This window comes from Asterias amurensis, chromosome 13 (assembly GCF_032118995.1).
Source record: "Asterias amurensis chromosome 13, ASM3211899v1".
In the NCBI taxonomy this organism is placed as follows: domain Eukaryota; kingdom Metazoa; phylum Echinodermata; class Asteroidea; order Forcipulatida; family Asteriidae; genus Asterias; species Asterias amurensis.
The window spans coordinates 7,552,501-7,578,562 of record NC_092660.1 but is presented as its reverse complement, the minus strand read 5'-3'; the positions used below and the strand labels follow the sequence as shown (position 1 = coordinate 7,578,562).

The 26,062-nt window shown below is 38.0% G+C and overlaps 1 protein-coding gene and 1 pseudogene across 3 annotated transcripts in view; one reads left to right on the top strand and one right to left on the bottom strand.

Annotated features, from left to right (window-relative positions):
* LOC139945964 (uncharacterized) overlaps window positions 1–18,918 on the top strand; it is a 70,914-nt gene extending 51,996 nt beyond the window's left edge. For 2 of the 3 annotated variants that reach the window (XM_071943508.1, XM_071943509.1), the window contains exons 5-19: window positions 783–895; window positions 1,516–1,604; window positions 1,975–2,004; window positions 2,410–2,502; window positions 3,053–3,178; window positions 3,664–3,759; window positions 4,121–4,213; window positions 5,528–5,653; window positions 6,216–6,311; window positions 13,466–13,558; window positions 15,677–15,802; window positions 16,649–16,744; window positions 17,119–17,211; window positions 18,150–18,275; window positions 18,616–18,917. In XM_071943508.1, the coding sequence (XP_071799609.1) occupies window positions 783–895; window positions 1,516–1,604; window positions 1,975–2,004; window positions 2,410–2,502; window positions 3,053–3,178; window positions 3,664–3,759; window positions 4,121–4,213; window positions 5,528–5,653; window positions 6,216–6,311; window positions 13,466–13,558; window positions 15,677–15,802; window positions 16,649–16,744; window positions 17,119–17,211; window positions 18,150–18,275; window positions 18,616–18,665 (1,446 nt within the window). In that variant the 3' untranslated portion in view covers window positions 18,666–18,917. Of the gene's footprint in view, window positions 1–782; window positions 896–1,515; window positions 1,605–1,974; window positions 2,005–2,409; window positions 2,503–3,052; window positions 3,179–3,663; window positions 3,760–4,120; window positions 4,214–5,527; window positions 5,654–6,215; window positions 6,312–13,465; window positions 13,559–15,676; window positions 15,803–16,648; window positions 16,745–17,118; window positions 17,212–18,149; window positions 18,276–18,615 lie in introns of all 3 variants that reach the window. The other variant, XM_071943507.1, reaches the window with a different exon arrangement.
* Window positions 18,919–19,775: 857 nt separating this feature from the next.
* LOC139946236 (uncharacterized) lies at window positions 19,776–21,918 on the bottom strand (annotated as a pseudogene).
* Window positions 21,919–26,062: the final 4,144 nt, after the last annotated feature.

Genomic DNA, 26,062 nt, shown 5'->3' with positions numbered 1-26,062 from the left:
AAGGCACTCGTCTGTGACAATCTACTCATACGCGCTTACACGATTGTACTTTAGTATCATATTTCAAACAGTCCTCTTTGTAATCATGGTGCAATATTTGGGTTTTTGCCTCCCGTATAATGGTCTGAATCAACATCAAAGAGTTTGTTCAATCAATAACACAACTTCCAACCCACGAGCCACCTGGAAGCCATGGTCTGTCGATAAAATGGTTGACATCATTCCTGGAGCGTATTATCCTCAGTCTAAGAGATTTGTTTACAATTCCTGTTTAGGAGGCCGGACATTGATATAACTTTTAGTCAAATAATCCGTGGTATTATGTGGCTAGTTCTCAATAGGGAGCTTGGAGTTTGGGATATTTTTTTAGAAAACATAATTTGTTTACAAAGGAGACACTCGTTCGATGCACTCTAAAAATATGTTAGTAAAAACAACACTTTATATTAGTCGTATGAGACATGATTTTGATGTAAGTTAGTCAAAATCATGCTCATATGACTATTTAGTGTAGGTTTACTAATATATACTTTAGAGTGTGGCTTCACCTTTTATTAATGACACTTAGTAGCTAGACATACATATTAAATTGCGTCATCATTCAATCAGTTCAGTCACGTGATTGGTTGACAATATAGCGCGCCTCCAAGAGACTGCTTCGGGTAAACGAAAATTACCAAACGTGTCTGATACCTTTAAGTCCTCCAAATGGAAATGTGCAACCTCTTCAATTTTTATATTTTGCACCTTGTTTGATAAAAATCCAACATTACGTTTTGCAGGTAACCTGGGCAACATCTAAAGCTGTTGGTTGTGGGATGGCTTTCTGCCCAATTACAACAGGCGGTGTAACTTGGAAGAACGCGTGGTTGGTCACCTGTAATTATGGTCCAGCGTAAGTTATCAGTCATTTAGGAAAACAGTGAAATCTAAATATAAAAAAATATATAAAAAAAAAAACAAGCCCGACATAGTCCTACAGGGGTTTAAAAAAAAGGTTAATAAAATACAATTACAGAAATTGTTATGAAATGAATGTTAATTATGCTTCGAATTCAAAGTTCCATACAAGTTCGGTTGCCATACTATTCCTTTTGATCTTAATTGTTAGCACCAAAACTTACTTAGTAACAAGCAATGGAGACTTTTTTTATAGTAAAAACCATCGGGATAAACGGCTCCCTCTGAAATTATTTGAGAAAGAGGTATTTCTCACTCAAATATTAAAAGAATTCAGACCGGAAGCCTTTTTTGAGGCATCTGAAGGCACACAAACTTGTGCAACAAGGGTGTTTTTTCTTTTATTATTCTCTTGCAACTTCGGTGACCAATTGAGTCAAAATTTTCACAGATTTGTTGTTTTATGCATATGTTGGGATACACCAAGTGAGAATACTGGTCGTTGACAATTACCAATGATGTCTAGTGCCTTTAACTCACTATTATTATCAAATGTCCACATTATCTAAATCGGTTTTCACGACAGTCATTGTTGTTTTGTTTGTCACAACTCAGTGGAAATTGGGGAGGCGTGCCCTTTCTATCAGGTACACCCTGCACCCAGTGCACCAGTGGAATAGGCCAGTGCTACAACAACCTTTGCAGTAAGAATTCCTTAATATTTATGTTTCTCTACCCTTGGGTTTTCTACGCTCGTTTGTCTATGTAAATAATTCATATCCATTTCTGGTTTTTACCCATACACCGATGTGTGTTAACACTGTATACTCAGTACTTCCCCGAGTTCTTTAAACAAATATGCACAGGCATTTCACTCGGGTGGGGTTGGAACCCACGACCTTTACAATTCAAGAGCAGGGAACCGTTCCTACCGAATTTTGTTTTTTTCGTAGCTTATGTATATGCTGCTCAACTTTAAGAACAATTAACATATAATATTGACACTTAAGAACAATTTATTTGTATTACACAGATCGTAAACCCATTCACTTCAACAATTCCTTTACTATACAGGGTTGTGTTCAACGCATTCGGGGAGCTGTGGTGAGTTTTTCTTTATTGAAACTTTGTTTTAAGATTAGACGTAATTGCCTCTGAAAACTTACCCCATTACTGTCCAAATAGATTTCATGTTAATTAAGCCAACGATGTAATTTGTATTGTCTTAATTGTGTATGTTTTTGTGCTCGAGTTACTTATTCAAAATGTAATCACACAATACTGACAGCATCTGACAGCAGCTTAAATGGGCTTCGCTATTAAGACAAAAATAGGAACTTTACTTTACTTGGCCAGATGTGTCCCTGGTTTTTGTGCTATCTGTTTGGGAACTTTTTGTATGTCGCAATTTCCCGAGTAGATTAAAGGTAAAACTCTTCAATCTGTTCAGATATAAAGCAACAGCAGCGCTTTTAAACATTGGAGTATTAATTGTTTATTTATTCATAGAATGTAAACAGGTTTGCCTCAACGGTGGTGTACTTGATGCCCAAAAATGCTCCTGCTCATGCGCTGATGGTTTTCACGGAACCGACTGTAGTAGTGAGTACATATTATCACCAAATGATGTGTAGCGTTCTCCACGCATTTTAGTAAGAAAGCCTAAATCAGCGTTCTCCACGCATTTTAGTAAGAAAGCCTAAATCAAAGCAACAATTAGAACACAAATGTCAACGTAGTCAAACATGTCAGATTTTGCGACAGTCATACAATACTCATGAGTTTGGTGCAGTATTTAACTATCATACGATAAAACCAACCTCAAAGATCCCCTGATTAGTATTTTCAAAATCTGGCTTGGAGAAATCAAAATACTCGCCAATGGCAACATTTAGTGGAACCGTTCTATACTACTCCGGGAAGTCATTTTAGAGTCATGTTTGGGCAATTAGACTGCCCGTTTGCGAACAGTCTAGCCAACAATGGTTTGATATCGACACAATCTAAAACAAAGAGAGAGCTAGCAATGGCTCTTCAAATTTTCCCATTTAAGTTCCACAATCTAAACACCCTTCAGTTTAAGTTACGGTTTAAGTTTTAAAAATGCCACTGAGATCAAAGAATGTTTGCTTTCTCCTGTCTATGTTTTCAGAGGAGTGTACAGACTACCATAACAACTGTGGAGCCAACCCCGGCTGGCCCAAGAGCTGGTGTGATGCTGACCATTCTTACGTGTTGACCAACTGCCCAGCAATGTGTGACCTGTGTACCCGAGCACGTATGTTATAAACAACTATTACACACTCCGACCTTTTTAGAAAGAAGTGCTTATTTCAAATATTAATTGAAATTAATGTGTTGATCTTTGAAAAAAATTACGCACCAGTTTTGCCTGCCTCTTCCTTTCAGACCTAGATATATTATACGGTTAGCCAAGCTGAAAAAAAAGTTCCAACGAAATACATAGATGAAGTTGATTTGGCAGCCAACCGATTCAATGTTATAACATAAGCAAGTTTGGTAGTTCAATTATTTCCAATTGACAATAGCGGGGTAATTCGAATCAAACTTTGTCTGTGAACGACATGTTGAAGGAGAGTATTTGGGGGAACATTATTCTTGGCTATAGTCGAAATTTTCAAACAGTCCGCGGGAACTGTCTCTGGTAACAAATGATCTTTATAAAGAAAATATTATTTTGAAAAACAAGTAGGCCTTTAAGTACACCCCTCCCTGAATTCAAGTTTCTCCATCTACTTCCAGCTTGTTTGTTGCCGTGTAGCTCAAAGGGTGGGGTTCTGGACAGTGAGAAGTGCGTCTGCAACTGCAAAGAAGGATTTCAAGGAGCTGATTGTAGTAGTAAGTATTTATAGAGAAAAGCTTGGAAACAATCCTGACCGAAAATTTGAAAGCATAAATGACAGCTTCATTTTTAGTTTTTCGACTCCTGCATTTGAAATTTGGCCGATATGACACTATTTTGAACCCCTTAAAAACCTGTTATTTTGTTTTGTGTATTTTATGAAGTTTTCATATTGAGTCATATTGGATAGTGTTTATTTGAGAAAATTAAAGCTGGACATTTTTACTTCACTCCTAATTAATTTACAATTTACTTTCTCCTTTCAACGTCACTACACCAAAATACAGTATTCAATATGCATTTGGTTTTGTAAAATTGTTTACTAAAATTTCTATTTTACTTTCTTCTCGTTACCAGCCTGTGCAAAAGATTGCCAAAATGGCGGCGTATTAAATCAAGAAGAGTGTTCCTGCAAATGCCCTCCTGGTTTCAATGGAGCAAATTGTGAAAGTAGGTCTTAATCCCGGGGAAGATATATATTTAATTCAACAGTGATGAGTCTGACGTACAGCAGTAACGCCACATTAATAATATTAGTGGCTTCTTATAATTATAGCGAGCATATCCGACACCCAGTGCGCTGTAACATTATATGCAGTATTTCCTGCAAGGTATGTGGGACTACGTTTCAACTATGAGATCTACTTACTTTGCATTATGGTTTATAGGGTGCTGTGCCGCAATATGCTGCCAATTCAAAACAGCAACACCGGGGCGATCCCCTTCTGTTTCGTTAAGTGCACTGGGTTCTTTTACGTGCGTTACACAAAAACGGTACCAACGGATTTACGTCCAATCCGATGGACGAAGCAATAGCTAAGTGCCATCATTGCAATAACTTTTCAAGTGAAATCCAAATTGTAAAATGTAGCAAAAACTAAAAGTACTTACATAGTCTCAGGTGGTGGTCCTTGAAGAATTTGAACTTATTTATTAGTGAATGAATATACTGGTCTTAACACAATAATATTGCCATACTTGTTTTATCTCCAAGTGCATGGAGTGACTATTCCGATGGTATCTAACTGAAATGTAGAAGTTTGTTTTGGATTTGTTTAGCAGGCTTAAAATTATTATCCAATAAATTTTCAAAGTTTTGATCACACAAATGCCAAACTGAGGGGTTCAGAAGGACGAGGCTAATCGGCCAAACTTGCGCATCACTGAAATAAACGATTAATATAAGGCAATGCCACAATTTACTGTTATCATGCTGCCACCATTTTGGTCATGTTCCATGTATCATATAATGGATGCTAATATTCATTGTGCAAAAAGGAAACATACCATTTTGCCCTCAAGCCTAGATTTGGTTACATTCACTTGAACGGGAGAAAATCAACACGGCCGCACCGTGATAAAGGTCTATTCATAATACATTGAAAGTGCTTAATGTGTGCGTTGGTTTTCTGTTTACCTCTGGATTCAAAATCAACACTAATTGTGTTTCATGACGAGAGTCCTGAGCTCTTCCCGACGAAGTCGAAATCACTCGCTTGTTGGGTAACCAGACACTTTGACTAAGTTCTGCAAAAGGATAAATCTGCACATGTTCACACATTATCACAGTATATCTACAACACCTGCTTCTGCAGCATGCAATGGTTGGTTCTAAGGGGTGCTGGGCAAACAATTTACCAAGAAAACTTTGAAGTGATAATCAAAAATGTTAGTGTAGATAGTTATGGAGGGGAAGTTGGCTTTTAAGTTTCGAGAATGACATTGGCTTTTAAAAACACTTTGCTTCATTGTTTGTATTTTCAGAGGTGTGTGAAGACACACATGAATACTGTGGAGCCAACCCCGGCTGGCCAAAGAGCTGGTGTGATGCTGACCATTCTTACGTATTGACCAACTGCCCAGCAATGTGTGACCTGTGTACCCGAGCACGTATGTTATAAAGAAAGAACGCTCAACATACATTCCGCGTGTTTTCGAAGCCACAATCATAAGTGCACTTTTTGTAACAAGGATACCAGAAGATATAAGTACTGAATCATTCTTTTCAGATCTTTTATTCAACGAACTCACTCACTTGTTATTCATCATTGACGCAGCGATTGTTAAATCATACATCATTGAGGTAACTAAACAACAGTGGTTCCCAAACAACAGTGGTTTCGTTTCTAAAAACGGACATAAAAAATATACTAAGAGAAAACAACATCCTATACAAAAATTCGCTGTTGTACCAATGTTGCCTGCTTCATCCATTCCGATCTACATTAGCCAAGCTGAAACAATTTAAGTGAAGTCTATAAACGAAACTATTTTCAGCCAAATCAATAAGTTCTCAACTGTTCAAAGTTTTAACTTTTGAAACACCATTAAGTAATTTGATGAATTCCTAATGACGTTTTAAGTGGATATTTCGAATCTGATTGTATTCGAATAAAAAGAAACATTTAATTATAATGTTCCCCTAAAAGTAAGCTTCTCCATCTACTTCCAGCTTGTTTAATCCCGTGTAACTCTAAGGGTGGGACGCTGGACATGGAGAAATGTGTCTGCAACTGCAATAAAGGGTTTGAAGGAGCTGATTGTGGAAGTAAGTATTTATATAGAACAGACCACAAAGTTAGAGAAGAAGAAAAACAATTGAGAACAATTTACTTTATATCATTGTTTCAGTGGGTTTTGCTGTAACGTGAAAACTATCAAAGTCAAGGGAAAGCATACTTTTTTCTTTTTTTATTCCTTACTTTGATGTTTGCTCAATGGAACTTTGTAATTCCTAAAGAAACTAGACATTAAGTGTTTGTGAACAAACACGAAGCTGTTCCTTGTTGTTTTGCTTGGATTATGTGCTTCATTGCCCAAGGAATATATAACTGAAAAAAGGTTTAAAAAAAGTTGTGTAGCTCTTGTTATAAGATCTTACTTCCCGGCTGACCCGTAAGTAAAGGTCAACGTGGGCCCACAGCTACCAAAGATTAATCTGCAATGACAAGGAGTCTATAAAATCGGTTGTGTAGATCTTGATATATAGTCCCACTTCCGGTTGACCCAGAAGTAGAGGTCAACTTGGGGTCACAGTTTTCCAAAGCTAATATTTATTGCCTTAGAGTCTTTAACTGAAGTTTGAACATTAGCTTTGTACTTTTTTAGATATGGGCTCACTTCCGGTTGACCCTGAAGTAAAGGTCAACATGAGGTCAAAGTTGTTTCAAACTAATCTTGAATGCCCGAGGAGTCTATAACTAAACAAAAATTGATAATATGTTGTATAGTTCTTGAGATATGGCCCCACTTCCGGTTGACCAGGAAGTAGGGGTCAACTTGAGGTCACGGTCTTTTAAAGTTAATATTTTATGCCTAAGGAGTTTATAACTGAAAATATTTTGAAAATCTGCTGTATAGTTCTTGAGATATTGTGACACTTCCGGTTGACGCGGAAGTAGAGGTCAACTTGAGGTCACAGTTTTTTCAATTTAATCTCCAACCCCCAAGGAGTCTTTAAGAACAAACAGTTGAAAAGTCGGCCGTGATGTTCTTGAGATATGATGCTGCAAAGATTTCCTAATTAATATGCAAATGAGGGTCACTGGTGGTTAATTAATTAATAATTTTAATATGTTTTATGATAGGAATTAAGCTAAACATCCTAAAGCTTCCATTTGATATTATTTTTCGTGTTTAAAAACACATAATTAATTTGTAGGATATCCTTTATTTTCCTACTCCTGCCGATAGGGGGCGCTCTTATGAGACATTTCAATTGCACGATTTCTGCACCGTAATGTCTTTATCTGACTCTGTATTTGTATGTGTACGTCTCAGAGACCAAAACTGTCATAAAATGTCAAGCTATAACTTCCCCTATAGAACACGGCCCAGTTTTATGGCTCTGTGTCTGCTTCAACCAAACTCTGCCCATTTATTATACAACCACCATTCTCTGCTTACTGTGCAGGCGCTGAAATATCTGTGCAATAGACTGTGCAAGTCTCGCGCGCACCGGAGCGAGAAAACACGACAACTGAATAACTTAATTTTTTTATGAATCAAATCTTTGCTTTAATTTTTTCTTAATGCCGAATCTGAACAACAAAAATACCCATTAGAGCTTGTTTAAATTAGTTTTAGCTTTTTAAACAAACACACAATTATCGGTTAAAGTCTATGTATAGACAAAAGTAAAACTCTGGGACAAGGATGTTTGTTTGATCTTAAATGCTTTGAAACCCCTTTTGTAAATCTACGCCCGAATGTGAAACTACTGAAAGCTGGTTTATACGCGGACGCACGATGGTCGCAAGGGCGTTAGATAAACGCGTGACGCATTTTAAAGAGAAAGCCGACGCCTAAGCGACAAATGAAAAGGCTTTCCATCCCGCGCGGCCAAAACAAGCGTCTGCGTAAGTTTCGTGATCGGAGATGGGCACAAATTCTTAATTTTTTACAAGTAACCTGACCTGAGGTCAAGTTTAAATATCGGTTTTTCTTTGTTTTTATGTTGACTTTATTTTTACTTTTACATATGTTGTTAATTAGTATTACATTTTTAACAACATATGTCATTTTTATGGTAATAAACTATATTAAACTAAAGTAATGGACGAAACAAAATCTCCCCGACGTAAAACTCCATAAGGTTGGGACCACAATGGTCCCGGAAGTTCAAATCTGCGCGAGACTTGCACAGTCTATTAGTTCAAAGCAAAGATTACATATGATAAGTTTCCCCGCGCACAAGCAAAAATATCCCTGCTAAGCTGTGAAATATGCTTATGTAAGCGATAATATCTGCGCTTCTGTTGTGTCAATTCTTTGCTTGTACAGTGAAGCAGAGTCAAATTGGACCAGTTTCACAAGATTTCCCCTCATGTACTAACAATCTTTTTTGACTTTACATGTTTGAAGTGTAGGCCTTACCAAACCTACTTACAGGGCAAAATTACATGGTTCTCATGACCACCAAAGTCTGCGCTTACGATCACCATTTTCCGCCTTTTACTGTGATGTGCAAGCTTGAAAAATAATGTGCGAGCTTGGAAGCACACAAACAAAAGAAATCCCTGCTATAAGCAGTCTATTTCGCTTGACGTAAGCGCAGAATTCAATGCTTCTGCAGAGCACTGAATCTTTTTCATTAAGCAAGTTCCCATCATGACTCGACTAGTCGCACCTCAAACCTAACTACGACACTTGTCGAGATAAAATACAGATTCTCAAGATTTGTGCCGCTATGTGCCGCAAAGGCAATATTAATTATGTTGCGAATGGGTGACTAGTGAATTTTACTACTCGACTAGTTGCACCTCAAACCTGCCTACGACACTTGTCGAGATAAAACACGGATTCTCAAGATTTGTACCGCTATGTGCCGCAAGGGCAATATTAATTATGTTGCGATTGGGTGTGACTAGTGAAATTTACTACTCAACTAGTCGCACTTCAAACCTAACTACAACACTTGTCGAGATAAAGTACGGATTCTCAAGATTTGTGCCGCTATGCCGCAAGGGCAATATAAATTATGTTGCGAATAGTAGTAAGCAACACAACTGGTTCACCAAACAGGTAGTCGGGACAAATTTTTAATTATGTTGCGAATGGGTGTAACTAGTGAAATTTACTACTCGACTAGTCGCAATTCAAACCTAACTATGACACTTGTCAAGATAAAGTACAGATTCTCAAGATTTGTGCCGCTTTGCCGCAAGGGCAATATTAATTATGTTGCGAATAGTAGTAAGCAACACAACTGGTTCACCAAACAGGTAGTCGGGACAAATTTTGTAGTCGATGTGTGGACACGATTATAACGGAGTAGAGAAAAACAGTAGTCGAGACTCAAATAATAATTTGTAGTCGCGGCTTTAACACTAAAGCACACTAGTCGCCCCTGCCTACTTTTGTCACAAGTAAAGCACGGTTTTTCCTGCGAATGCAAATCAAATTTTTTAGTCACTGTTTTCGCAGTGAAAGTTTCGCAGGAGTTGAGCACAATTAGTCAACTGTAGCAAATTTGTTGATGCGAATTGTGACGTGAAGAACACATTCCCTGCTAAGCTGTAAAATACGCTTAGCATAAGCACAGTTCCCTGATTACGTAAGCGCTGCGATTCTTTCCTTTAAAAGCCATTGGCCCAGGACCAAACTACATAATAGCTTTTTAAACACAAAAAGCAGCTTAACCATGCCTCATGTTCAAGTTGTGAATCCAGGTGTTCTGCTCAATTTCTGCAATTTTGTAAAGCAAAATGTTTTGCCTGTTTATTATAAGCAGCTCTATAAAACTGAGCCACTCAACCACCGGCGAAAAGTCAGCATAATAAAATCTCTGCTTTTGTATTCCTGTCAAAGAGTTTTTGTTTGTCATGGTCTAATTTCCGAACGTAACGCGAAATACTGGAATTAGTTTAGGCAAATGGTCCCCGGCGCGAACTAGGTGACTTTACCCGTAAATAATTCCTAATCCCGGGCGGTCTATTTTCGTCGTCCACGCTCGTCGCCTGAAATGAACCCGGTCCACGACGCACCATGCTCAGGCTTGTCAAATTTTGGGAACAAGTTTAGACTTGCGCTAGTCGGTGACCGTAAGAAATCTATGTATATTGAACAAAAAAACACAATAATACCGGTGGAAAATGGGATAAGGACTTGGTCAAGTTTACAGTTTTACAATTTTGACTATTCAAATCGAGTTTTACGCCGTACCCATGATCTTTGAAAAAACTTCCCCGGAAATACAGGTTTTTAAAAATAATTACACTGTTTCTATAAGTTCTGATGCTTTTAAAATGACCATCAATAAAATATATCCTAATCTAAAGCAGTTTTGGGAAGTGTACAACATGTAATTTAATTTTAATCGCATAAATTATGTTTCCGAAAGCTGGGTTTGTTTACACTTCAAGAGCCATTGTGTTTGTGCACAGACACAAAACGTGCAATACATGACGTCATGGTGACGTCGTCCAGAATTTTATGCCGGAAATCACATTAACAGGACCTGACTAGTGTATAGCTGAAAAAAGTTTCAGGATTGGCGGTCTACTTTTTGAGATATGGTGTTAACTCGGTTTGCTAATTAAATATTCATAAGCTTAATTAAGGCTTATTAATTAACAATTTTAATTTTTTTTACGATAAGAATTAAGCTTATGTTCTAAGCTTCAATTTGGTATAATAAACTCACTCTTTCGTATTATGGTTTAGTCTTGGTCCCAAGACCATTGGTGTTGCGCGGTCACACACAACCAACGTTCCGATTATGCACGGCAAAAACTGTCCACGCTTGTAATGAACGAACGCTAGCGGGCGCTCTGTTTCTCTGATTTAGATCTCACCATGGTCTTGAACATTTGCAACGACCGGTCTTAACTTTTTTATTGTTTTCGGCAAATCTCCCCCGACTTTCCGGTGGAGCCAATCAGAGGCTGCGTTGCGGTTGGCTCATGAATAATTTATCAGTGTTGTGCGTGTAGTGTACAATGCATGCAGTAATTCCATTGCATGACTTTTGATTTACTCTGTGTGTGGGTATATATGTTTTTATCGGAGTATAACAATGTTCAGATCAGTAGGATTTGAAACTTTGACACAGGGTGGAAATACGATAAAGAAAGGTTCGTGGTACCAGCACAAACATTTCTGTGTATAATGTCCAGATCCAGACACCTGCATTGCCATGATATGCAGCTTGAAATGCGACCGTGGCGTTATGCTCCCGACGTGCCAGGGCCCACACTGATGAAGCCTGTATTGGCTAAACAATTTGCTTATAGTTAGCACAAAATAGTATTGCTTAGCAGAAACTGGTTGCCAGCCAATTTTTAATTAAATTTGAAATTTTGTAGTGCCCAAGTAAATTTTTGGATAGTAAAGCATAATTCGTAGCTGCGTATCTTGGAACGTAAGCGTAACTTGACATGGGATTGAAAGCGTACCTTTTGATATTATGGCGTAACTTGAAGGAACGTAAAGCGCAGCTGAGTATCTGTGTAGCTTGGAACGTTGACATCTTTTGGAACGTAAGCATATCTTGGACTGAAGCGTAGCATCTTGGAACATAAACGCAGCTGCGTATCTTTGAACGTAGGCATAGCTTGACTCGGGCTTGGAAGCGTACTTTTTGATATTATAGTGTAACTTGAAGGAACGTAGACCTAAGCGTATCTTGGAACGTAAACGTAGCTGCGTATCTTGGAATGTAAGCGTAGCTTGACTCGGGCTTGAAAACATACCTTTTGATATTATAGTGTAACTTGAAGGAACGTAGACCTAAGCGTATCTTGGAACGTAAACGTAGCCGAGTAGCTGCGTAGCTTGGAACGTAACCAAATAACATTTTTTGGGAATGTAGTCGTAACAATATCTTTTGGAATAACTCATGAGAAATTTCGAGTTTTGATTGCTTGTCCAGCGGCGACTACTGCTATTCAACTCCCAGTTATTTGAGGCGAATAGTCGGGTCATTAAATTCCACTAGTTGTCCAGTTTAATCATTACCTCAAAAATAACTCTTCATTCACAGAATTAAAAAAATAATACTTTGTTTGACAAAATTATGCTTTGAGGGAATTTTGTTTTAGCATTATTTTTATTTAAACCTTTTATAAAAAATTCTCATAATTTTTTTAAGCTACTCACACAATAACACTGTCAATATAACAATATGCGATATTCCTAGGTTTTGACATCATCAAAATTACCTGAAAACTCATAACAAAAAGAAATTAGGGGCCATTAATTAAAATGGAGCATATTGGAACGTTGCGATCATAAGAAACAACGGATTCGACACCCGCAAGCTGGGAGTTCATAGCGCCTGGGATTTAACACCTTCAACCCCACGAGACACGGCATGGGCGGTACGTGATATTCCACAAGGCTTATTTCACGTTCCGATTGCTCCACGCCGTGGGGCCATACAGCGTCCGATACACGGACTCTCTGAATGCTAATTTTACGTTCGATTTTTGACCATTATTTACGATTTCAAATCGTCACGTATCCATAATCTGAATAGGTACCTATACTTAAAATTTCACTGTTTTCCTTTTAATAGGCCTATAATGACCACGGAATCACTCTTTGAGCAAAGATTATTAAAAATAGACCGCCGATCATATTGACCTTTGACTCGATCTAGTTTGAATAGTCATCTTCAATTCGTCACGTGATATGAATATTGCATACATTAAAAGTAATTTACATAGTCTGGCCACGCCTTCAATTTGCAAATATCCAAGACCATGGTGAGCACAGGACATGGTGAGATCCGTAAATCAGAGAAACAGCGCCCGCTAGCGTTCGTTCATTACAAGCGTGGACAGTTTTTGCCGTGCATAATCGGAACGTTGGTTGTGTGTGACCGCGCAACACCAATGGTCTTGGAACCAAGACTAATTATGGTTTAGGAGATTAGGCTGCCGCAAAAACGTGTACAAACGCTATGGGATTAAGGGGAGAAACAAAGAATAATAATAATAAAAACAATAAAAATCTAGACGAAAACAATACCTGTTCCGACGGACGGTCGGAACAGCTAAAAACTTGTTTTCTTTTGGGGCGACTTTTTCACAAAAGAAATTAATGGTGCATTATGGGGAAAACTTACTGAACTCATAAATGATTTACTTTTCCCCTCGAGGACGTCACATTACCCAAATACTGTATTCGATTCGTGTTTTTTCTGAAGTAATGTTTCTAATTTTAGACTGATTCTTGTTTGTGCTTTCTTCTCGTCACCAGCCTGTACAAAGGTGTGCAAAAATGGCGGTGTGTTGAACAACCAAGACTGTGTGTGCAAGTGCACTGACGGGTATACTGGAGACGAGTGTGGCAGTAAGTAAATATCTCGAAAGATACTGTAGCGTTGACCGTGGGTTGCGTTGTACACAGTTTAATGACACAATTGAGGTACAATTAACTGCCTTTTCTGTCCGTTTCTTTGGAGGTTTATTTACACACAACCAGTCATAAAATTACACGAAACAGAAACCTAGGCCAGAGAGCGCCCTCTCCAGCGAGCAGACACGATCGGCTGGTCTGGGCCACAAGCGTTGCTCCGAAGGGGAGTCGTGCTGGCGCCCCCTACCGGTCGATCGGCACCGCCGCTACACTGCCCCCTCCTAGAACCCTGCTTGTCCCAGAAGCAGGCAGCGAGCGGCATCGCTCGCCAGAGAAGCAATCCCTTCACAATGGCAATAAACAAAACAATTGTTATGGGGAAACTGTCCTGTGAGGTGTTCAAGTCCGTCTGCACTTCCTGCTCCATCCGGTCGTCCCTGGAGAAGTGGTCACTCAGTTCCAGTGGAGGCGTTGTCGGGGGCCCTCCAAAATGATCATCGCCCCCCTGCTGGTGGTGCTGGCGGTTCCGTGACGATTGTCTTTGTCCGTGTAGTGGGTGTAGAGGCGGGGATCGTTCAGTGCTGACAAGACACACAACCAGTCATAAAAATTACACGAAACAGAAACCTAGGCCAGAGAGCGCCCTCTCCAGCTAGCAGACACGATCGGCTGGTCTGGGCCACAAGCGTTGCTCTGAAGGGGAGTCGTGCTGGCGCCCCCTACCGGTCGATCGGCACCGCCGCTACAATACATTATAATAATAATAATAATAATAATAATAATAATAATAATAATAATAATAATAATAATAATAAACAGCATTTATAAGGCGCATTATGAATAAAAGATTCCTCTATGCGCCTAACAATAAAAACTAAAAGGCTAAACAGAAACAAGACCAATTAAAAACATAGAGGCAAAATACTATTAAACCGAATAATAACCGACAAAACGTTAGAAACAACAGACCTAGATATAATATAAAGGGCCTAAACCCATAAAATAGAAATAGAAATATTAAAAATACATAAAATTAATCCATCAATATACATCGAACCATGAGCAATTAGCAAATGTACAAATTGGTTTAGTGACTAAAAAGATTCAGTGTACCACTGTATGGGATTTGAGGCATTGCAGGGTGAGGTATCAAAATATATTTAGTTTGCGGTAACGCCATGTGTGTGTCTATACTTGCCATGTAAAGTTTTGTTCTTAGAGACTGTCTTGCTATAAGTTCTACTATAATACCGCGGAGTGGATTTTTCGGATTTTTCGAGGGACTTTTAAGTTCGGAAAAGAACTGCCCTGCTTTTTAATTACTACCTGGGCGGAAGGCAGAACATCGATCATAACATATTTTCCAAGAACATTGATTATGTAGATAATCTATGCAAAACACAAAGAAAATATTTACCATACCGAACAAGATAATTAGACCAGTTGCAAAACAAAATTACGGTCCTGTTATATAATGCCCTCTTATCCACTAAACAACAAAGGATTTTACCATTACAATCGATACCGGATACGTGTGTTGAGTAAATTTGATATAAACTTTAGATAAAAGAATCACAATACTTCTATGTCTCGAGTATTAATGAATTCCGCATTCTTAATTCAGAATAAAAATGAAAGTTCGAAAAGCTTGCTGGGTTTTTCTATTGACCTCGAATCGAAATCAACACCAATGTGTTTCCTGACTAGAATCCCCAGCTCTTCCCGACAAAGATAAACGCACTTGCTTGTCAGGTTCAGACAGTTTGACTATGCTAAATAATAAATATGAACGCGTAGGCTACGCCATTATACCAGTATAGTTAGTAATAATAATAATAATACCAAAACTTATATATAGCGCCCTAATCATAGACATGCTCTAGGGCGCTGGACATGGAAATAGTTGCACTGCCTTTAATTCTTCTATAGTTTACAATGGTTGGTTCTTGTGGGTGCTGGGCAATACTGGGGGGAAAAACAGATTAATCCTGAAAAACTATGAAGAGTGATAAAACTTGTCAGAGTAGATATATGTAAATGGAGGATTAAAGTTTTAAAGTTTCGAGAATAACAATGAGTTTCAAAAACACTTTGCTTAATTTATTTTTTCAGAGGTGTGTGAAGACACACATGTGTACTGTGGAGCCAACCCCGGCTGGCCCAAGAGCTGGTGTGATGCTGACCATTCTTACGTGTTGACCAACTGCCCAGCAATGTGTGACCTGTGTACCCGAGCACGTAATGCTATACATTTTTCACAAGGCATTTGCACGAGCCTCGAAGTGTGACATCAGATGCTCAGGATATGAAGTGTGACGTCAGTTGTTTAAGGGAATGTCCTAGCCTGAACATCTGACGTCACACTTCGAGGCTCGTGAATAACGCCAGAGAGAGGCCTCTAGCCTAGGCCAATCCCCGTCCATCTTCACCTTTCACCTAGATCCATAAGCATAAGACCACAAGGAATTGTTGCAGCTGCCAACATGTCACACCTCTTGGTGACAGTGCAGGCACTTTTGTCAGTCCTGGCAAATCTGGATTGTTGTCTTTCTGTTGTCCTCAGTCGTGTAGTACTTTGTCTTCTCTTTTACTGCCTGTCCTCCTTTTTTGTATCTTGATGTATCCCCCTTTTTACTGTTTTCCAATCCAGATGTATATATTTATATATTTAATGTTTTTAAGAGTTTTATCCTTTACGTATAAATTATTTTTATTTTTGGATTTTTATGTGAATTGCCAAATAAATAATAATAATAATAATAATGTCACCGGACCAATCAAAACACATACATAGAAAGCCTACGTCACTGCACGTTTATCCAATGAAATCGTTGTGTCCAATACAATTTCTGGTTCTGAAAATCAAGTACCTGTCTTTGCGGATAAAGAGGGGACCAGTCTAGGCTTTTCCCAGTTTAACTTTTCGACTGATGAAAGTAAAATCTAAATTGCAAATAACTTTTAAAACACTTGAACACTGAGGGCGCACTTGGGTTTCATTCAATATTGTTACGGTACCGCGACTCAAAACCTATATTAAATACATCTCTCCCCCTAAAAGTAAGTTTTTCCATCTACTTTCAGCTTGTTTGTTGCCGTGTAGCTTAAAGGGTGGGATTCTGGACAGTGAGAAGTGCGTCTGTAACTGCAATGAAGGGTTTCAAGGAGCTGATTGTAGTAGTAAGTACTTTTATAGTAGGCTTACATCAGTCAAAATAATTTAAACATAGATATTTTGAACGTTTGCTTCAATTTATCATTGTTTTTAAGGAGAGTTTATATTCCAAATCAAAAATAAAGTGAAAGCATTGTTTTTTAGTTATTGAATCCTGCCTTTGAAAATTTGTTCTCTAAACAAAACCCTATTTTTTAACAAGTTTTCACAGTAATAATGAATGGTGTTTACGTGAAAACTTTAACGTTACCGAACTCTTATAAAAAGATTGACTTTCTCCGGTGTCTGAACGTTACATCATCAAAATACTGTAATTGATTTGTCTTTGTCTTTAATAATTTTAGACTGATTCTATTTCGTGTTTTCTTCTCTTCACCAGCCTGTGTAAAGGTGTGTAAAAATGGCGGTGTCTTGAATCAACAAGAGTGTTCATGCCAATGCGGTCCTGGTTTCACAGGAGTAGACTGTGGCAGTAAGTAAATATATCTTTCAAGATAAATTTGAATCAACAGTGATGGCGAACAACACTTGAATATTAATGGTAACTTCCAAAATGTAATCAAAAAAGTACAATTACGAAAGTATGCTCTCATATTCGGTACCTTCTGGAGACCAAGGCAGAAACAAAAAGGGGAAATAAAAGGGCTCCATAGTGAAATGCTAAAGACCGGGTGCTCCATAAGAAGTTTTGTTTACAAATTACATGGGAAAATCTTAAGTACAGGAACAATGGAAAGAGCAAAAAAATTATCCACATGGATGCATATTTATAATTAAATCTGATTAGTGTGTTTGTTGAATTGCCCTCCTATCCACCGACTAAAACTATTTACCTTAACACCGAGTTGTTGTGTTAAGCAACTCTTTTTGAGAAATACTAGGGATTATAAAAACCAAGATACCTGCGTGTCTGAAGTAAATCTTTTCCTCCGTAGATTTTGTTTGTTTGTTTTTTGTTTTGGGGTGGGTTTTTTTTTGGAGGGGGAGGCTTTTTATCTCAATGCAAAATCAACACACAGTGTGTTTCCTGAAAAGAATCCTCAACACTTCCGGACGAAGACCAAATCACTCGACTGTAGAGTAACCATACAATTTGACGTTACAATTTGAAAAATAATAGCAGTGGACCATTGCACTTTGAGTTCAGCTGCACTACCTGGGGTGGATTTCACAAGAGTTAGGACTCGTCCTAGGAGATATCAAAAACGTATAGCTAGTCCTAAGACACGACGAGTAACTATTCCAAACTCGAGATAAGACGAGTCTTTCATTCTTATGCGCTCAAGGGCAAACAAAATAACGATAACAACTTTGAAGTGTAGACAAAGATAGATGAGAATTGGGCTTTTAAGTTTTTTAAGAATGTCAAGGAGTTTCAAAGACTCTTTATTCAATTTATTTGTATTTTAGAGGTGTGTGAAGACACACATGAATACTGTGGAGCCAACCCCGGCTGGCCCAAGAGCTGGTGTGATGCTGACCATTCTTACGTTTTGACAAACTGCCCAGCAATGTGCGACCTTTGTGTTCCAGCCTGTAAGTCACTTAATATTTAGTTTTAACTATAACATTTTCACTTAAAATCGTTAAGGGTTCATTACCACTCCCTATAAACATTTTCTAACATTATTAAGTGGTAACATAGATTTTTGCCACTGCTTTAGCCGAACAATGTTTTAACGGTCTAGAAGACAACCAAGTAAATCATCATAGCTCCGACAGTGCTGGCAAGTTTAAAAACAGTTCTAGATGTAGTAAAACGTAAGAGCTGAAAAACATAAGCATATAGAGCTCGACTATATTTTTAAGTTCACGATCATTTTGCTAAAACAGTGTTGTCTGAAGTTAATTTTACATGATATTGTTTTATTTGCAGCTGCAAGAGAGATGCTTATGGCTAAAAACATCATGAAGAAATTCCAGTAGACAGCGAATCACAGATGCCGAGGGCTGAGCCAAGACTGTAATACTTCTAACCAATATCTGATTTGGAACTTTAAAGTCACCTGGAAGTGGTATTTTTTCAAAATAAAGCTTTTGTCACTAATATGTGTTTTGATGAGTGGAATGTGAATAAACAGTTAACTAAGGTTTTAAAAAATCAGTTTTTATGTTATTTACAAATTTAAGAGTAGACCCCGACCCGAGAGGGCGCTGTTCGTGACGTAAATCGAGGCAGACTTTGCCTGTAATGCGTAGAGTAAACACAATTGCAAAGTACATGTACGGACCAAGTCGTGAGTTTGTACGTTTCAAAAAAAAATATATATTTTTTCCGGCAATGCCGACCAGGTGTATTGCTGCTGAATGCAGAAAAACACTTTTTGAAATGTTCCAACTCACGACTTGGACGTACATGTACTTTGCACGTGTGTTTACTATACGCATTGCAGGCAAAGTCTGCCTCGATTGACGTCACAAAAGGGGTAGGCGGAGTCAGCCCCCAAACAACTTTATATATTTTTTAAACATATAAATCGTGACAAACAATTACAAAAAAAATTGTTTTATTGTTCGTAAGCATATACTCTTATGTTTGAAAGAAAAAAAAAATTTTCCAGGTGACTTTAATATAACATCGTATACGAATTTTTAAAAAGTAACGTAAACTAGCAATATTGATGAATTCTGTGTAGGGTGGTGGTTTCACTGTTTTCAATCAAAATGTCATAAGAATTATGCCTAATGTTAATCACGAGGTATTTAGTGCATTTGTTTATGTAGTGAATTATGGGTCTGTGAGTGTTCCTATGGGGATGAGCCTCTCATAAGGGGTTGACTTTTTTTCCACAGAGGAAATTATTTATTCAAACTTAAAACTTTAAAGGAGGTAATTCCGATACTGTCACTTTTTTCACTAGGATCATAAGGATGATTTTTCCAATTATTGTGCTTCAAATGATTACTTCAAGACTATTCAAACACAAAAACGGTACCTTATAAATCCAAAAGGTGACGAACTTCGATAAGTTACTGATAAGTAAGTGTAATACTTTAGAGAGACATTAAGCGTAGAGATAGAGTTAGCATACATCCATGAGCATCACAATAAAACAGATTGAGAGTCTCCCGTTATCTGACGCCAACCAATTTAATTCAATTTAACTTTACTGAACTAAAGTCAAAGACATCTGTCTACAATGTAATCCAATGCAATACAATACTATACATTAAAACTTGATTGTCACTGCATGAGAAATTCCTTTGTCCTTTCTTGTTTCCATAAAAATACACCAATATAAAAAAAAATATTTAAAAAAACGTTAGAAAGGGGTTAATTGGTACAAAATAGAAAGAGTAGGCCTACATAGAAGGAACAAAATAAAGTACCCAAGAGAAAGATAGGGGGCATATACTGGAAGAAGTACACTTTGGCCCTTTTCGAACCAATGGCTTCTGCTTTTGATTCGGCTCATCAGGCTAGCTTTGGCCTGCGGTTGTTTTGAAAATAATTGCGCGTGATTCAGACCAGAAAACGGAGCCTGAAGCCGAATCCAAAGCCGAAGCAGTGGTTTCGAAAGCGGCCTATACAAGAACAATAGTAAAACGGTTTAATAACCACATACTAAGTCTATTTTCGCTTGTAATAATCTCGTAAGTCTATTGTTTGATTTTGTTCAACGACATTCTTTGAGAAGTGTTTCGTCCTCGAGGAGGTTACGGCGTAGGGTTTCCGGATAGACTATTTAAACAAGCACGTGATACAACAAAGTTTTGGCTTTTATTGGCGTGTACAAAATATTGCAGTCAACGACGTGGAATACAACAATAACAATGACTAAGTTCAAACACCGGGAACCAAATTTGTGACTTAAAAACTCTCAAAGCAAACCTTAGTGAAGGCAGAAAGCATTATGAGCAATTGGTAATCAATGGTGGATACAACATCGCTGAATAACGCCGTCCATCAGCATCAGCACCATCATTACAACGTTGATGATTCCAAGCCCGACGAAGGCTAGGTCGTAACTTCGTGTCAGGTCGTAAAACAACCCTGCAAAGAGATAATACGCAAGAAGAAATGAAGTTCTCTTAAAAATCAAAACAAAAACAAAAACACCAATGGCATTGCAACCGAACTTAATCACACATATTTTTACGATGGTAGTAAACCTTACCTGCTGCAATACTTCCGCTGATTTCTCCGAGCCCGTAGAGGCAGTTACCTAAAATATAAGAATCAACGAGAATACTTTCGTCGTACATTTCTTTCACCACTAACGTCATTAGAATGTTTAGAAGTCCAATGGCGCCACCGTTGACACAAGTCAAAAACATCAGGACCTGCCATAAAAAAATAAAAAAATATGTCCTTTTGATCAAACGCCAATTTAAACAACACGAAAGATTAGAATTATCTTATTGTCCGCAATATAAACACATAGAAATTTAGCTTTCATTGGTATAATATATGAATAAAACAACTGTAATGGATTGTTTACAAATTTACAAAAAGACAGTAATATCACTTACAACATAATTATCTTGGGCAAATGAATCCATGAGCAATACAGCTGAGTTTATATAACACACTGTAGCACAAAGAACCAAAATGCACTGATGATATTGTAGCCCTGCAGAGGAATATGAATAAGTCTGCCAACAAGGTTTCCAACACCACCTCCAGTAGATAACAGAGCTGCTGCAGAGAGAGTTTTACCTCTTGATACTGCATGAGGTACTAGAAATACCATCCAAGCAGCAGAAGATATGCCTTGTAGGAAATGAATAACAATTTGAAGAAGTAACATTGGTTTCTCAGCGAGGACGTTCAAGGAAAGCCAGGAAGCAACTTCCTTCAGCCGATTACGAAAGCCAGGTTCATTCTTGTCATTTGATACTTGATCCTTGTCTGTTGTATTTAACTTTGAATACTTCTGGACGTGTTGATCAAATAATTTGGGCCAAATAATTTGGTGGATGCAAGGGCCACTACAGCAGAGGACAGACAGTACAACTGAGTTGAGGCAACAGTTTTCTTTTGTCTTTTTTTTTCTTTAGTGAATTTTTGATCATCGGATCAAAGCAGCAATTGAAGAAAATTAATATTTCCAATATAGTGATAGGTGAAGCTACTGTTTTACCTACAACATGTGTTCGTAACTTGGGGTATTGGTTCGATTCTGAACTTACCGTGAACACCCACATCAATAAATCTTGCTCTGCAGCCTTTTTTCATCTTCACAACATCAAACGCATTAGTCGGTTCCTTACACAAGACTCTCTTTTAAAACCCATTCATGCATTTGTGACCAGTCGTCTTGATTATTGTAATAGCCTTTTGTATGATCTGCCAAAGTCACAGATAGCTAAACGCAGCTGCCAGAATTGTTTCGAACACACATCGATTTGATCACATCACACCTGTACTTCGTCAATTACATTGGCTGCCTGTTTCACACATGATTCATTTTAAAATCCTGTTGTTGACATTTAAAGCTCTTCATGATCTTTCTTCAAAGTACATAAAGGATCTTCTTTCCATCCGGAAAGTATCTTCTTATAAACTTAGGTCGGGGAATAATGGTGTTTTCTTGGATTATCCTTGTGGTAAAATGTTGACTACATTTGGTGATAGGGCTTTTTCTGTGGCAGCCCCTAAGCTTTGGAATGCGCTACCGCTTCACATGAAGCGAACAGAAACTCATCCCTTTTAAATGTAATATAAAAACCTATCTTTTTAATACCGCTTTTTAGCTTTTTTGAGTTCATACTACTTCGCTACGCTCATACGCATGAAAAGCAGTTTCATTTTCTATGGACGACAAGAAACAAAACACACTTCATAATACAAACAATTTGTTTCAGATAATTTTATTATAGCATGGGATTGGGCCGTAGCGCAACGGTGAGTGTTAAATTGATCATTAAGGAGTAGCTTATTATTAATATTAGTTAGTTACAAGGTTTTAATGTTAGTTAATATAACTATAAATAGCCATCATAACTCAATCCAGACTCATCGAGTCTCGGCCCTTACGGCCCTTCGGGCATCGCCCGGTATCCTCTTTTATCTTCTTACTACATATTGAGTACAGTCAACTGTAACATTTACTATTATTTATATTTATGTTGACATTTTTTTTTTTTTTTTTTTTTTTTGATTAAATACAATTTGGATGATCGCCATTCCTCACTATCAAGATTCACCGATTCTCGGTCATCTTAAGCCTTTTCGAGCATCGCCCAGTATCCTCCCAGATTTTCTTATTACAATGGATTACAGTCAACAACAATATTTTTCGTTAATGCATACACTTAGATAGACACCATTCATCATATTTGAGATATCACTGTCTAGCCATCGAGCCTCGACTCAAGCTTTATATACTAAACACATTGTGTTAACTTACATCCAATTCGAAGGAAGTGTATATTCCCAGAATTTAACACATTATACGTGTACAAGTTTATACAACTTTACATGGTGATTATTAATTGATTTACAACTTCATAATTTTCGGAGAATACTTCTCACGTATAAACAAAATTCTCCATTATTATACAGTTTTGCTATTACTCTTTAGAAAGTATTGAGGACACAAGCAGTCTCTGATCAAAGTCTCTCTTCACATATCTGTTTTTTGCTACTTTTGTCTTCCATCTACCATGTTGCATGATTAATTCTTCGCCTATAGTGCCAAAACAAGATAGTGACGTATGGCACAAGCTAAAAACATGCCCTCAAAGTTAAAACAATACCTGATTTTTTTCCGCGTTAGGCAAACGCTCCTTTAGGTTGTTACGTCTTTCAGGTAACTTCTTCGACTTCCCCACTAGCTGGACAAATTGTTGGGATGGCGTCATGTTTTGGAAAAGAACTTTTCTCTTCATGTCAAAATGTGTAGTGTATTCCGGATTCTCGGAGCGGACGGCTCGAAGTGTTTGCTGCACAGCGCTGGAAAAGTCGTCGGACCGGACCACTTTGCAAACTGACCCCCATCTTTAGTTGTTTTGCTGCATCCAGCAGCAATACACCTGGTCGACATTGCCGGAAAAAATGCAAGAAAAAAACTTTTTCGAAACGTACAAACTCACGACTAGGACTTGAATGTACTTGCACGTACGGACGTGTGTTCGACGTTCGATCGAGGCAAATTTTTTTTTTTACATAAACAAAAACGTTAAAAACATTTACTCAAAAACATTATTTTATTGTTCAGAAACATAATTATACCATAATGTTTAAATAAAAAAATATATATTTCCAGGTGACTTTTTATTATTATTTTAACGAACTAGCATTATTCCTTCACTGATTTCTCTTTCGTTCAAGGCATCATACCATGAAAGAGTTATATCTTTATACACCCCAATAGCAATTTGACATTAAATAAATAATTAAATAAAGTTAATTAAATATTAAAGTGTAGGCCTATCATTAATTAGTCCAAAGATGGTCAAATCATCCTTAAGTGTTTGAAAGTGTTATTAAAGTTGGGCTGACCCGGTATGGATGAACTTTATTTGTTAAATTATTTTTCGCACGAAATCGAATGCTACTGAAAAGGGTCATCCGATTTCTTTTTAAGACTGGTCAAAATGTACTTTTTCTTCATTCGATTTAACAAAATAATCATTCCATCTATTAATTTATTATTAATTCGCAGGAGTTTGTTTGAGGCGTGTTTAATTAAAGCCACTCAACTTCATTTTGGGGCAGTCAATTATGGAATTTGTGCAATCTTAAAAACGCTTGGTTAACTTTTTGTTGCCTTACGAATATAGTATGCCAAGATGTCTGGCACGCCAACAGATTGATGGTTGGCGAAAATAGAAAAGAAAAAATGGAAAAACATAGAAAGAAAAAAGCCCCCCAAAACCAACACATTCAAATATCAGGTCTTGGTCAGTTAACCATTAAAGGTCTCCCAAAAAAGAAAAAAAAGTAGAAAAAACCTTATGGGATCCCAGGTAAAGTCTACTGGAAACATAAAATAAAGAAAATAAGGTTTGCCTGATTTAAAAGTAAAAATACGAAACAGTTGCCTTTTACAGTATCTGTTTATTCGTATCTCTTAAGCCGTACTAGTTTGAATCCTCATTTAGCGAAATTGATTGCCTCTTTACGAAATTGAAAATGATTAAATCAGCAGAATCTCTAGTCGAACCAACCTTGCTAAATTTCATGTAGTATGACGTAAATTTCAATAATTTGAATGTCACAGCAGTCTGGTGCTTGAATATTCTGTACTTCTGTACACAAAGTGACAGCTAACACTTTCGTAGTGTGGCGCGAAACGAACAGTCATGAATATTAATTAAGTTGCACATTCTCTCCTGATTGACCGCAGTTTAACCAATCGGAATGAAACGGACTGAATAAAAATCGTTGTACCTAAAGTTCCTGGCGTTAAACATATGTAAAAATTCATTTTGTTGAGGAATACGAGCAAACCATCATCCAGGCTATGTGTGTTGTCATGACAATCGAGACGAAGGCACGCGTGTGCGTAGGTTTTTCGGGACCCCTTACACTTAAAGCCCTGTTCTTATTGGACTTAATTTGGGTAAACTAACCGAGCCAAAGGGTAACTTACCATTTTAAGTCCAATGCTTTCCCAATGCTTTCCTTCCAGGTAACTTATCCAACCCGAATGGGTAGTTTAACCGAGCCAAAGGTGCCCGGTTAAATTGACCAGGTCAGTTTAACCGAGCCGAAAAGTCAAATGCGGACGCGACGAATCGGTTAAATCTCCATCCGTCCGTGGCCCGAAGAAGCTGACATGTTTTCTCATGGGAAAAAAAAATTTATTTTCGTTACTATCGAACTATTCAATGTCACGCAGGGGGCCAGCTCGGCTAGTTTACCCACGGTCTCGGTTAGTTTACCCGAGTCAAATAAATCCAAGTGCGGACGCTGGTTATAAGTTTCCCCTTTTGGAATGTTAACCACTGTCTCGGTAAAACGTTAGTCCAATGCGAACACGGCTTTAAACTTTACCGCAACTCCGACAGACAACTCACAACTACGACGGACAAATCACAACCCGACGGACAACTTACAACTCCGATGGCCAACTCACAACTCCGACGGACAACCCACAACTACGACGGACAACCCACAACTCTGACGGACCAACTAGCAACTCCGACGGCCAACTAACAACTACGACGGACAACTCACAACTCCAACGGCCAACTCACAACTCCAACGGCCATCTCACAACTCCGACGGACAACCCACATCTACGACGGCCAACTAACAACTACGACGGACAACTCACAACTCCGACGGCCAACTCACAACTCAGACGGCCCAACTAGCAACTTCGACGGAAAACCCACACCTCCGACGGACAGCCCACAACTCCAACGGCCAA